Raw genomic sequence first — 14,490 nt, forward strand, 5'->3', positions numbered from 1 at the left:
TTCTGTTTAACTGTGCGCTTGTGTCTGGCTGTGGTTACTGTTGCTCTGATGAACTGATTCTTGGCATATGAGGGTGTCAGTCTGGCCATGCTGATCAACCCGGCCAGGTCAGGCGTGTCACGTTAATCTGTGTGTGTTTGTGTGTGTGACTGATTTGGGGACTAGAGGAACCCAGCCCCACTGAACTGAGTCCTGCAAGATAGCTCCACTGGGGGTGAGGGCTTGCAGGGGGAGAGATACAGCTCCGTATAGAAACACCAGTAACACAAGCAGCACATTAATAGAAATACCAAGACCCTAGCCCTCATAAATGAGCACACCCCAAAGTAGTGGGCAAATCTGGCAACAACGGTCCCTACTAAAATCAGTGGGAACCAAGTGCTGCTATCTCCAGCTCTTTCTATTCCAGTCATGATGCCAGGATGCATCTGTGTGTTTTCTGTGCTTCCTCTTTCTGACGGCTGGAACTGCGGATGTGCCCCATGGGATCAGATGCACGGCCTGCTGCAAAGCTGAACCAAGCGCCACAGAGCCCGGAGAGGAAGAGAGCGACTCTGCTCAGGAAATGCAGGGGCAAGGTGCTGCCGCCAGCTCCACAGGCCCGTGAGACAGAGGAACCCATGGGGCAACATTACAGATTAGGCGACACAGCGCAGGGACTCCGCACAGGGTGTGGGTCATCACGCCCTCCACTCAGCCCAGGGCAGACCTGCATCCATAGCCCTGTGCCCTGGGGGGGTACCAAGGGGTTCAGGAGCTAAGTAGGTTCCCTGCCTAAACTCATCACGCAGAAGGGAGAAAAGTCAAAGCTGATGAGGAAACTCCTGTTACATGCCTGAGGCTGCCTCGGAGGTCATAACTACACAAGGATATAAGAATTGCCATCAGACCAGTGGTCCTACGTGACCTGCATCCTGTGTCACAGTGGCAGAAAGTGGATGCTAAAGGGGATAGTGAACTGGATATCCCCAGAGTTTGTGTTTCACCCTCCACCACTGTTCCTCTCCGACTTGCAACCTTTGGCAATTAAGGTCTAGGAAATTGTAACTGAGAGGCTGTGTCCCTAACTCGGGTGGGACAGGGGAAGGGAGTTCATCCTTCCTTCTGTCACCCATGTGGTCAGGGCCAGCATACAGTAAAATCAAATGCAGCAGCATCATATATATGGTGTGGGCTCGGGGAGCCCGTATGCTGGCCTTCCTGGGCCTTCACCCTCCCCAGGGCTGGCTGCACATTACCTCGCTGGCGTGCTCCTCGACCGGCTCTCCTTCAGGCTTGGACTGCGGTGGCTCGCTGCACGTTGCGGCCGAAACCCCCGTGAGCATCTCTCGGACAAAGCCCAGCTGGCCATAATGCGCTGCCACATGAAGGGCAGTAAATCCTGTCTGGGAAGGGTAGGAAAAACATCTTCTCAATGAGCCAGAGCTCCCCGGCGGTGCCCGACAGCGCGTTGTTGAAACGCGGCAAGGAAAGGGGGAGCTCACGGAAGAGAGGAGAAGGACGGGGATGACAATCAAGAGGGGGAAACATGAGAAAAGCTGAGAACGAAGGAGCTTTGCGGTTACATGTCAGGAAGCATCAGCTGCATTTGGCACCTGCCGTTTGCTCCGTGAAGCCCCAGGAAAAGAACAGCAATGGCTGCAGAGCAAACGCCAGCTAGTTTTATGCTAGGGCACTTCAGAGTGGGGCTCAGAGGATGGAGGGTCTCATCCCTTGTGCGACAACCCAGAGGTGACTAAAGATTATAGGGCCTCGGTTTTGCAGGTGCTCAAACCCTCACGCAGGCCTCTTGTTGAGGAAGGACTAAACTTCGGACATTCGAGCTCCTTTACGACATCTCAAATTGGGAGTCCCAGAACTAAACCCTCTCTGTCCAAATTTTTCCAAGTTTTGACCCCTCCATGCCCCAGGTCCCCGGCTGTATGATGAATATACTAATAGCATCCTGGGCTGCATGCGTAGGAGTGCTGGCAGGTGGTTGAGGGAAGTGATTCTCCCGCTGTATTCAACCCTGGTGAGGCCACATCTGGAGACCTGGGTCCAGTTTTGGGCCCCCCACTACAGAAAGTATATGGACACATTGCAGAGAGTGCAGCAAAGGGCAATGAAAATGGTTTGGGGACTTGGGGACATGACTGGTGAGGAGAGGCTGAGGGAGCTGGGCTGATTTAGTCTGGAGAAGAGAAGACGGAGGGGGATTGAATAGCAGCCGTCACCTCCCTGCAGGGTTGGTCCAAAGAGGATGGAGCTGGGCTGGTCTCAGTGGGGGCAGGTGACAGGACAAGGAGCAATGGGCTCAAGCTGCAGCAAGGGAAGTTGAGGTTGGATGTTAGGCAAATGTTTCTCATGGGGAGGGTAGTAAAGCACTGGAACAGGTTACCTAGAGAGGTTGTGGCATCTCCATCCTTGGAAGTTTTTAAGATGTAGCTTGACAAAGCCTTGGCTGGGATGCTGTGGTTGGGGCTGGTCCTGCTTGGAGCAGGGGGTTGGACTAGATGTGACCTCCTGAGCTCCCTTCCAGCCCTCCTTTTCTATGATCCTGTGACTCCTTGCTCTCACCTTTGCTGTTTTTTCAGCCTCTCAGCCTCTTGGGGCAGGTGCTGTTTCTCAGTAGGCGTGCACACAATACTTACCACAAAGGGGAATCTAGGCTAAGCTTTACAGTAGAGCAAGCAGCTGTATCCCTCATTCGCTGCAGTGCATCTCTGCTTGGCTTTGGCTATGGCTGCACATGCAACCAGTTCACGATGTTTATCACAACCTGAGCTGCGCCCTTAAAAAAAAGCTTGGTTCGCGACAGACACGCGTCAAACCTGCCTTCACGTCCCGAACTCCTGCATGGGCGCCAGGGTGCAGAAAGGTGCTTGCTGTGTGAATCGGAGGTGTCTGCTCACCTTTGTACTGGTGATCCTGCAAGAAATGCTGCCCCTTAAGGCTTCCAGGACATTGATGTGCCCGTGCTTGGCTGCCAGATGGATTGCTGTCAGTCCTTCCTAATGAGAAGCAGACAGGGAGCATCGTAAGTCTCCATCCGCTGCTTGCTGAAGCGCTGTCGCGCATGCAGACATGGGCAATAATGGGCCAAAAATGGAGACCAGCATTAGCCTGGAAGCACCATGGAGGAGAAGCAGGCAAGTCTTCTCTCACGGCTGGTGACAGGGGGCTGTGACACCTGCAGCCCTCGACAGAGCAAGCTGCCGTGTCACAGCCCTCTCATGGTGTTGAAGTTTCAGGGTCACCATCCTGGGACCAGGCCGAGCGATGCACTGGAGTGGGGTGAAGCGGGAAGCACCAAGACTGAGGACTGCTTTATAGCAATGATAGTTTGGGGGGTGAACCCAGACCCTTGCCCCCCATTTACATGGGTACAAATCAATACTAGAAAAAAGAGTGCGAGTGTGACTGCTAGGGAGGCCAGCTTCCTTGCCTAAGGGAGATGCCCTTCCAAGACGCACTGCAGCCTGGGGGGGACATGGCTTCCCCACCCTCTGCATCTTGGGCTAGGGTTTCATGGCTGAGTCTGTGCAACTTGTAGGCAGCTACGTACGCCATCCTCATCCGCAGCAGAAGCACCGGTCTGTAGCAGGACCTTCACCACCTCACAGTGCCCGCCGGCGGCTGCCAGGTGCAGGGGTGTAGCGTTGTTTGTCTGCAACACGAAGACGGGGCGGGTTGGCACCTCTGCCTGGGAGCAGAGGAGAGATAGGAAGCGCGAGATGGGAAAGAAATGCCAGGGGAAGCATCCTGCATTGGACTAGCGCGACAGAGCATTAGCATCATGGCCGATTCCCCTCAGACGCCTCCACCCCGTGTCTGCTCAGCACCCCTTCAGCTTTCAGAGGCCACCTACAATTTTCCTGGAAGCTGCAGGCAGAGCACAGAAGTGCAAATAGCCTGTGTTGCATTTAAATGGGGAGGCTGGGAGGCAATCCCAACCCTCTTTTTGTCCTGGCAAACAGAAATCAGCTAGTAGTGTCCCTTCAAGGGACGCACGTGGAGCAAACACCCCCGCAGCCAAAGCCCTTCAGGCAGCCCCTGGAGCGCAGTGTAGATGCAAGTAGTAGGAGGCTGTACTGAAAAAAAGCTCAAGGCGGTCACGGCGCTGGCAAAGAGCATGCCACCAAGGGACATGTGGAAAACAGGCTTCCTCAGATGCACGGGCACATTCCCCAAACCCAGCCCCAGACTGAAATATTCAGGAAGACATGGCAAGGTGAGATTCAGGTCCCACATCTATGGCTCAAGCCTGCGTTGGCAAAGCACAAGCCGTGAGATACCGCGTTGTGAGCAGTTACTGGAGCGATTCCCCTCCTCTGTGTGTGTCTGTGAGACTTTGACTGAAGGCATTTCTGCTTTCGTGTCATCGTGAGAAACAGCTGAGCCTGCAGGGCGTATGCAAAGTCTTCATTTGCTTTGGCAGATGCTGGCTTCGACAAGCGCCACGTGTTTCTAAGGCAGAAGAGCAGCTCTTAAGGTAAAGCTGCCATCTGCCATTTTCACTCAACATGACCGGGGAGTACTTCTGCAGCTAAAGCCCTGTGGCCATGCAATAAGCATAAATCAGGCCCCGAGAATTACCCAGCTGTACCTAGCCGGGACACAACCGCAGGTTTCAGCAGAAGGGGGTAGGTGGGGTAAGACCCCTCTCCCTTTTTATAAGTCCAGCATCTTGTTCAAGATAACCCCAGAGAGCATCCAGGGAGGAAATCTATTTTTTTATACTAACTCTCTACTTCCTAATCCTTCTGGGCCTCCTCCTGCTTTGCAGACAGACTCTTGGATCCGCTCTGCTCAGCACAATCCGGCTTTAGAGATGTCATAGACACAGACACTGGGGCTGGAAGGGACCTCGGGACATCATCGAGTCCAGCCCCCCCGCCCCAGGGGCAGGAAGTCAGCTGGGGTCAAAGGATCCCAGCAAGATCAGTGTCCAAACGCTTCTTAAAGGAGTGCAGAGTAGGTGCTTGCACCACCTCCAGCGGCGGTCCCTTCCAGGCCTTGGGGGCTCGGACAGTAAAGACATTTTTCCTAATGTCCAGCCTGAAACGGTCTTGCAGGAGTTTGTGACTGTTCGACCTCGTCATCCCTTGGGGTGCTCTGGTGAACAGGCATTCCCCCAGCTCCTGATGCACACCCCGATGTACTTACAGGCTGCCACCAGGTCACCCCTGAGCTTGTGCTTTTCCAGGCTGAAGAGTCCCATGGCTCTCAGCCACTCTGCATAAGGCCTGCTCTCCTGCCCTCTGATCATCCATGCGGCTCTCTTCTGGACTTGTCAAAACTTCTCTGCATCCTTCTTGAATTGGGGAGCCCAGAATTGGATGCAGTACTCCTGCTGTGGCGGGAGGATGACATCCTGGGATTTACTTGAGATCCCCCAAGTACAGCGGAGGGGGATTTACTTGAGATCCCCCAAGTACAGTGGGAGGGGGATTTACTTGAGATCCCCCAAGTACAGTGGGAGGGGGATTTACTTGAGATCCCCCAAGTACAGCGGGAGGATGACATCCTGGGATTTACTTGAGAAGCATCTACGGATGCAAGCCAGAGTTTGGTTTGCTTGACCAGCTGCAACATGGCATGGGTGGCTCATGTTCATACATGGCATTGGTGGCTCATATGCGTGAACCCAGAGGACCCAGTGACTGACCTTGTTGCGCGCGGTGGTTACCCCGGCTTTATTAAACTTCAGCAGCTCCTTGACCACCGCGATGCTGCCCCTGGAAGCGGCAATGTGGGCACAGGTAGATCCTTCCACGTTTGCTGACGTCGCCAGTTCGGGCTTGTGCTTCAGAAAGACCTTCACCACTTCCGAATGGTCGTTCTCAGCAGCCAGGTGCAGCAGCGTTTGCCCTTGCTGCGGGAAAAAAAAAAAATCAGATCAGGCTCAGGACGCAATGACACTGCAACCGAGTAGCCAATAGCTCGGGGGCTGGGCTGCATTGGTTTCTCTCACGCATGCCAAGACAGTCTCACTGCAAAGGAGGTTTTCCCCCAAGTTCGGAGGTTCACATTTCAACATGCTGAAAACAGCTCCTTGGAAGACTGCAAGCTCAGACAGGGGTCATGTTTTGGGTAGACCCACGATGATTTTGGCCAAGTTGCTTGAAAGAAAATCAAGTGCATGTCTACAAGGAGTGAATGGAAAAGACTTTTAACCTCCAGCACCCGGGGCCAAGGTTCTGCTTTCTCAGTCAGCAAAGCAGGGTGGGTTGCTAATTTTTCGACTGGCAAAAAAGCGTGGGTACAAGGGAAAAGGAAAGGGTGGCAGTCCCTTGTCATGTCTATGATGATCTCACAAGGTCCCTTCTAGCCCCTAATGTCTATGTCTATATTTAGGCATCAGCGCTAGCAAAAAAACCTCCAACCAAAACCCCTCAAAACCCTGTTTTCTGGCTTTGATCACTGCTCACGGAGATACCTGTGTGCCAGCAGCACTGAACCTCCACTCTTGAGAAGATGGTTCTCAGGACGAGCGAGCCAGGAGCTCATCTCTGAGCTCTTGAGATGCCCGGCGGAGGAACTGGGCTCACGGCAGGGGGCTTCTCTAGCAGGGCACGCAGGGGGCAGACGACAGCAAAGCCAGGGACAGCAGCTGCGAATGTGGGGTGCTGAGAGACAGAGCTTCTTGGAAACGAGAGCTTGCTGGAGTAGCAGACCTCAGGATTTCTGAGCAGAGAAACTGCCTGTGCTTCATTTCTCCCGTGTTCAGGAAAATAGCACTCTGGGGACATTTTTTTCAAAGGAAACTAGATTGTACCAAGAATTTATCTACCAGCCTCATCAATTTCTCATCCAAATGCTGGCTAACACCTTGGACCAAAGGGGCAACGGATGTAATACAAATGCAACCCAACATAGCACTCATTAGAAGTTTGGACCCTTTACATGGTCTTTGAAGCCAGCTTCCCCGCCTGCCGTATTTATGGGAGGTGCGTGCACGCACAGAGCTCGTCTGCGACTCAGGCGCGGTGAAGGACCGGCAGCTGCACTTCCAAATATAAATCAGTGCCAATTGATTTATTTGCTGACTGTCTCATCAGAAGCACTGAGGACTGGAAGAGTCCTGGAGAACTACCTGTCCTCTTCTCAGTAGCGGCCCTGGGGATTATAGTCAAAGCCTGTGGATGTGGTGATGGAAACTTGCACCCTACCGTACCACGTTTGTGTCTATACACCGGACTTGGGCATCCAGGACTCTCCACCCAGCCCTATTCAGTCAGATTCTCCACTTTCTGCCCACAGCTGAGAATTTCCCCAGTGGGAAAATGTGCTTTCAACTTGGTTTAAAGCTGGTGGGAGTTGCCTTTTCCCTCTCAGCACAGAGCTTATTTCTGGAGGAGGAACCATCACGAGTGCAGGGCAAGCCGGAGCACATTTATTCCCCAATCCTCGGCCTATGGGCAATTCCTTAGGATTTTAAGCCATGGTGTAAAACAGCAGTCTCTAGCCTGTTCAAACGTCAGGGAAGTGTAACTCATGCTTGTCCTCCAGCTCTATGCCAAGAGGATCTCATTGCAGGACAGCCCTTTTGCTTAAAAGATAAGTAACAATTCAACACCTCGCTAACCGTGACTTAATGCTGGTGCTGCGCCTTTCTAAAGTTGTATTTTCTACCCCGATCAGCTCTGCTTTCCAAGGACACAAAGGTAGGCTGTTTTCTAAAGCATGACTCTTACTGTTATTTTTAGCTGAGAAACTGATGGGGAGAGTGACAGGAAAATCAGCTGTGGAAGCAGGCCAGAGAGTGAAATATCCGGTCGTAAAAGCCAGCCCAGAAAGTTTGCAATAAAATATCTATACGTAGGGGGGGAAAAGCAACGTCGGACATAAAGCAGAGCCGCAAGACACGATGAGTGATATCTGGCGTGCAGGCTGGGAGATGTAAATCCTCCCATCAACACAAGAACAACCCTCTGCATCTCAATCTCATCTTCCCTCTGGGAAGCCCGTACTAGTGAATTCAGCCTTGCCGCAGTCCTCCGAGGCATTGCTGATGCCAGTTTGCTGGAAGGGAAACTGAGGCACAGGGAAGCAAAGTCAATAGCCTACGACCAAAAAGGAAATTGGTGGTGAAGCACCAGGGATAGCACCTAGACCTCCCCGCACCCTGCCTGGTCCTGTGCTTTAACCTTTAGACAAGGCTTCTTCCCTGCCATAATAAACGCGTCTTTGGGGAACAGCAGAGGCGTTTTTTAGCTGATGCTGCCTCCGTCTGGACCTCACAACAGGCCCTCCCCAGACCTGCCTCCTCTAGGAAGAGGCTGTCTCCTGCGGGACAGTGGGTCATCGTGGTATACTGCTAACAACTGAGAGCAACTCAGTGCCAGGGATGGATCCGGTTCAAGACAGCAAAGGGTTCAAGACAGTGGGTCATTGTGGTATACTGCTAACAACTGAGAGCCAGGAAAGGGAACTGGGCTGATTTCAGCCCACACACACTGAGATTAAATTGGATGGCATTATGCAGCATCTTTCCAAGGGATGAGGCAGTTGTGTTGAGACAGGCAACAGATAACTCCAGCACCTGGTAGAGCACCTAGGGCTTAGGCAAACAGCTACCGCTGGGTAAGCTGCTGACACAAAGCACCTACAACAGTGTCACATGCAGGGCAGTTTTGCCTCTGATTTTTGCCTGGGGTTTTTCTACAGCAGGGTTAGTGACAAGGTGGGAGCTGTGCCCTGGACACCCCCTCCTTCGTATACTGCTATGAAGGCCAGTTATGCCCGTGTAAACATGCCATGGGTCCAAGGACCGGGACTCAGGACATACAAGTTCTAACCCTAATCCTCAAGCCACTTAGCTGTACATTTCCTCGCAGCACCTCCAGATGTGAATAGGATCACTGCCTGAAGCACGTAAGCTAGTCAGTGCTTGTAGGTCCATGGAGGCGGGTGTAGGACGGGTGAGTGTTGTTTGTTTAGAGAGGGCTCCAACAGAGGAGTCACAAGGGTCTCATAATCAAAGGGCTATAGGATTTGGAGCTGAATGGCAATAACTGCCCATTAGAAGGATAAAAGTGGTGAAGCAGTATCTAACCAACAACCAAAATAGGCTTGCAACTTAGCCTAGCATCCCCGCTTCCCTCGCTGGCATCAGGAAAACTAGAGCTGAAATACGGGATGGGGAAGAGAAGCCTTGTGGGTAATATCAAGGCCCTGGGTTGTTTCCAGACATAAAAAGCCTGAAGGATACAAGGAAAAATGAAACTATTTTTTCTTTGGCAGCCCAAGCGGGACCTTCTGAACTGCAGGATGTTTAGCTCAAGAACATGCACTTGTTTCACTTGAGCTTGTGAAGCTGCCCCCAAGGGCTGCAGCGGTGAGCAGCTGTTAGGGAGAAGGGCTCCTCTGTTCGGGGCTCCCTGCAGACGGGGCACTTACAATGTCTGAAGCATTCACATCGGCACCTAGGCTCAGCAGGCTGGCACACACATCCAGCTGCCCGTTCAGCGCCGCCAGGTGCAATGGGGTCCGCTTGCTCTGCACAGGAAGACAAAAAGGGTAGTTTGCCCCCCAGCATGTGCTGCTGCTGCATGCATTTCTCCCAGCTAGGCCATGGGGCCTCAGGAAAGGACCCATGTGCATAGCAGTATGGGCAGGGACTTCTGCTGTCTGCTTCTGGCCTCGTCAGGACTATGGGTGCCTCTTCACTAGGCCAAAAGGGACTTGCTTGTCACATGTTGGCTAATGCATGGCAACCAACAGTAGATACCATCCTAGAGGAGATGTGGCTTTCACATATATTACACCGGGGCAAAGATCTGGAGGAAACTCGAGTTTATCTTGATTTCTTATCAAGTGTAAAAGCCACACACTGTCCCGTCTTTTCTGGGGTTACCTTATACCCCACATGTTAGCAAATATTAATCAAGATGAGGCAGAGGATTTTAATGGTGCTATCCTAGCACATACTAACTTAACATGCATGAGAAAAGTCTAGTGCATGGAAGACCTGCTATTTCAGAGATGTTCCAAACCGGTTAGGTGAAAGCTTAGACAGTCCCTTTGACTTCAGCTTTACTAGCTGGGTCTGCATTAAAGGCAAGGGCCTTGTCCACACTGGGCTTTTCAAGTGTGCTCGCTGGTAGGTCAGCATCAAGCCTCTTGTTTAGCTGAGGCATGAGTGACTGAGGAAACCACCAGTGACCCTGCCACCCTCAGGAGATGCGGGTGCTTGCCTCAGAGCCTCCACATATTTCCTTGGATGAGGTCCTATACTGAGCACCTCCTAGAGAGACAGAACAGACCTGCCAGGCCCATGCGAGGAATGGATTAGACCCTCTTGACCCTGGTTTGCTCCAGAGGCTGACTTTGGCATAATTTAGACATCCCTCAATGCCAACCTTAGTTATGGCAACTTCCCTTCAGCTTACACACCTTACACACCACAGGCAGACCTAGGATTTCCACAGCACTGCTTGTGGAGGGCCTGAAACACTAACTCCCAAATCTCTCTTGTCTTCTGCAGCAGGGCTGACTAAGAAGTCCTTGGAAGGCAGGTGTATGCCACTGTTGCACCATGCCAGCCCCAGGGCAATCCTCCCTGAGCTGGATATGGGGGGGTTAGTGCCCCATAAAAGGTCACCATGGCTCTGGGCATTCCCAAGCATAAAGAACAATGATGGAGATCCCAGGCCTTTTATCAACCCTGAGAAAAACAGGGCAGAGCTACAGCAGGATGGGCACCATTGGAGAGTGAGGAGTGCGGCAGTGGGGATGGACACCACCCAGAGAACCAATTCATTCCTTCCCAACAGGCATGGGCTTGGCTGCCTGCCTTTTGTAACTTCCCTGGGTCCTTGGGGAATCTTTTCTGGGATCCTTGTTAGAGCACTTCCAAACATATCCAAAGTGTCTGAGAAACCGAGTCCATTAGGGAGATGCATGTGTGGGGGGTGGAAGAATGGAGGCACTTTTCTGCTGCCTTGACATAGCTCCATGCCTCCTTTTCACAGAGCCTGGACACAGGAGCTATTTATGTCCCAGCTGAGTAGAGCCAGCCTTCAGCAACAACGCTCATTAAAATGTAAGGCCAAGCTCTCATGTAGAGTGGGGTCGGGAAAGGGCAGGAGGAGAGAATGTGGACTTTTGGTATCTAACTTAACCTCTGGGATGCTGCCATTTACCCAAAACCCTCTGAGATCCCGAAGGGACCGACTTGCATTTGTCGTGAACACCTCTCTGAAGGGATACATATCTCTCCAGCTGGTGTCAGCCAGGAGCTCTGTTTTGGACTCAGAGTTATTTGCACTTGAGTTTCTACAACCTCAGAATACATTTTTAAATAAACCCTCCTGGACATCTGGCAGCTTGTTTGCTTCTGTCACTCAGAGCTTTGGCCTCAAAAGCTGCTTCCTTTTGGCCTCTTGCTCATTCTATTTTCTCATTTCTTAAAAATGAGTCCAAGTAGCTGGCTGAGAGCATCACCGAGGAGGTGACCAGCACGCAGGCACCCTTGCCACAGTTGGATTGGTTGCATTTGGATACACGGGGATGTAGGACTGGAAGAGGCCTCTTAAGGCAGTGAATCAAGTCCCAGGAAACTACTTACTGTGGCATTTCCCCAAATTACCACTTCAAACCCTCACTCACCACTTCCAGCTATTGAGACCCCACTGAGAGCCTTTCCACCATGCCTGGACGCTGGTGTAATCCCTTCAGGTCCTGAAGGCTGCTTACAGAGGGACAATTCAGCCTAAGCTGTTCTCAGCTCAAAAAGTTGCATTCCTTTCCCTGGTGTGCACCCAGTTAATCCCCACAATCCCCCCTCCTTACCAAGGTCATTGCATCAATGCTGGCCAGGTGAGTCTCCACTAGGAGTTTGACCAGGTGGTTGTAGCCATTTTGAGCACTCAGGTGAAGGGGCGTCAGGCCCAGCTTGGTCCTGGCATTCACAAAGGCCTTGTACCACAGCAGGAGGTCTGCGATCTGGTCATGGCCGTTTTCTGCTGCTAGGTGCAAGGCAGCTTTCCCTTGCTGCAAAAAAAGCCACAAAAGCAGCTGCTACATCATACACTGAGTCCAAAAAAACCCAAGCAGAGAGGCCCACAGAGCCAGGGAGTTTATGCCTGGCCTTTTCTCACTGGGGCTAGAGTATAACAGACACCGTCAGAGGAAACCACTGGGGAGTTTCACCTATAGTCAAAGCAGTGCATCATAGTACAGGCTTTGGGCATGGGTATATGAGTGAGCAATGCTGCTCTGCAGTGGCTGAACCCGTGGAGACCATATAGCACCTACTACTGCCATAGCGAAAAGATCAATTGTGAGAGGCCTGTGGTCCTGGATATCAGTTCAAGCCCCTGCTGCCTGGGAATTTAGATGGTCCTTTGTGTGTTGTCTGCAGCACGTGAATTGACTGCACCTTCCCCAAACCCACATCCCACTCATCATCCATCCCCCGATGAGAGCCAGGGAGGTTTGTCCAACCGGATTGATTCTGAAGCTATATCTGCAAGGAGTGTGAGTCTGGAGCTGTCACCCCCTGCCACCGGCACCCTCGAACCACGTCTGCACTTCTGTCAGCGCTGCCCTGTCCATCAGGAGCAGAAGACACGGGATCCTCCTTCTCCAGCCCCCTGCCCTGACAGGGCTGCAGCGGTATCAGCAAGGCGTGTGCACTACCTCGTCGAACACATCAACACGGGCATGGGTCTGTAGCAGGATCCTCACGACCGCAGTGTGTCCTTGCGCAGCTGCCACCAGCAGAGGGGACCAGCCATTCTGGAGAAGGAAGGCAGAGAGGAGGCTGACCTCAGAGAGACACAGCCAGCACTTTCTGGTCTTAATGCATGCTGTCAAAGTGGGGTGGAGGAAAGGTGTCAGATCAGAAACCACCCAGAAAACATGGCCTGGGGAGCGCCTCATCTCATAGTACCCTCACAACCATTGCTGGAGAGATCCCCTTTAAAAGCAGTGCATTCAGTAGCGTTACACTGCAGACCTCTCTTCTGAGGTGGTTGCCAATTAATGCTGGTTTCCTACATATTAGGAGAAGGACCGCTGGCTTGTTTCATGCTGGCCATCAGGTGGCACTGACTTGCAGCTACCACCCACCCCGCAGAGATTTGAACCCATCACCAAGAGGCTCCTTAAGCCTCACCATCCCTCTATACATCTATGCCTCTAGATGGGGTGAATCTAAGGATTACCTTCAACCACCGCAGGTGATACAAGCTGCCCTTTCCCTTCTCCATCCTCTTGCTGCTCCGCATGCACGAAGCACCGAAGGAGACACAAATGGTGGGCTCCACCGGACAGGAAAAGGAAGCTCCAGCTGAGATGATGCCCATTATCTGTCTTTCCTTCTGCGCTTTCCTCGCGTTGTGGGCAGCTAACCTGAACCTTCCTTTCGAGACATTGTAGTCTGGGCCTTCCCCCCACCCCTCAGTCCCAGCCTGGCACCTTCCACAGAGATCACTCACCCTAGGGGAAATCCCTCAGGGGAGTTAAAGACATAAGGCAGGCATCAGTGTGGTTACCCATGATTACAGGATGCTATTTTATAGGGGTGCATGAGTCGGGCAGTACTTGATTCAGATTCGGCCCAATTCTGGGGACACCGATTTGACTTGCTGATTCGGATCACCGTCCCGATTCGATTTGGCCGAATCTGAATCTGAAGGTTCAATTCTGGTTGAAAGAATCAGTGATTTGGCCATAGACACAACTTTATATGGTTTTTTTTTAATATACCTGGAGGTATGCAGAAAAAGCATATAAAGCTGTGTATATGGCCAAACCATCAAATCTCTTCAAATCGATTTGGAGAGATTAGTGGGTCTTCTGATTGGATTTGGATTTGGAGATTCGGCTGCCAAATCGGGCCAGATCTCCTTCACACTGAATCAGCCACTGAAGCTTTGCAGAGCCCTACTATTTTATCTGTTGACTAGGGACCAGAGCCTGTCACTGACTCAAATGGGAAGGACCCTTCTGCAGTGCTCCTGTTAATTTGGCAGCATCCGCACATGCTGGCTGTTCACCATTTCCTCTGGTTATTCAGACTGAAGATTGCCCAGGATATAAAGTCTAGATCAGCAATTCCTGAAACGTGATCCATGAGGCCTGGAAAGGAGCCCCAGACCATTACTGTGCCTCTCCTTCATGCTAAGCTTTGATGGTTGGCATGCATGAATGTCTGCAAGAAGGGGCCAGGGTTGGCAGTGATCCACTGCTCCAAGATGCCTGGAGGTCTGCCCGTCTAGATGTTTGCACAGGCTGCTCAATGCAAAGCAGGAGTTACTCACTCATCTGCTTTCCCCTGCAGTGTAAGTCTCCAAAGCATTGTTCCTGTTGAGAGACACTTCTCCTGTATCCAAAGCAGCTGAGAAGGCAAAGACAAGGAGGGCAGAAGTACCTTGGCTTGCTTGTTAATGGCCTGCTGCATCTGATGGGTGCTAATGTGCTTCAGCATCTCCAGCAGCACATCTGCATTGCCCACTCGGGCGCAGTAATGCAGGGGGGTCTCGAGTGACTGCAACAGAG

General features: G+C 52.1%; 1 protein-coding gene across 1 annotated transcript in view; it reads right to left on the minus strand.

Moving 5' to 3' along the window:
• Positions 1–14,490, minus strand: part of LOC149869679 (uncharacterized) — a 78,727-nt gene that overhangs the window by 17,948 nt on the left and 46,289 nt on the right. Inside the window, exons 15-22 of the mRNA XM_090040728.1 lie at positions 14,363–14,479; positions 12,628–12,726; positions 11,779–11,979; positions 9,385–9,483; positions 5,651–5,857; positions 3,548–3,685; positions 2,895–2,993; positions 1,239–1,385 (exon numbers count right to left, since the gene is read on the minus strand). Of these exons, the coding sequence (XP_089896854.1) occupies positions 1,239–1,385; positions 2,895–2,993; positions 3,548–3,685; positions 5,651–5,857; positions 9,385–9,483; positions 11,779–11,979; positions 12,628–12,726; positions 14,363–14,479 (1,107 nt within the window). The remainder of the gene's footprint in view (positions 1–1,238; positions 1,386–2,894; positions 2,994–3,547; positions 3,686–5,650; positions 5,858–9,384; positions 9,484–11,778; positions 11,980–12,627; positions 12,727–14,362; positions 14,480–14,490) is intronic.

This window comes from Crocodylus siamensis, chromosome 3 (assembly GCF_052110815.1).
Source record: "Crocodylus siamensis isolate JL-2025a chromosome 3, ASM5211081v1, whole genome shotgun sequence".
Lineage (NCBI taxonomy): Eukaryota > Metazoa > Chordata > Crocodylia > Crocodylidae > Crocodylus > Crocodylus siamensis.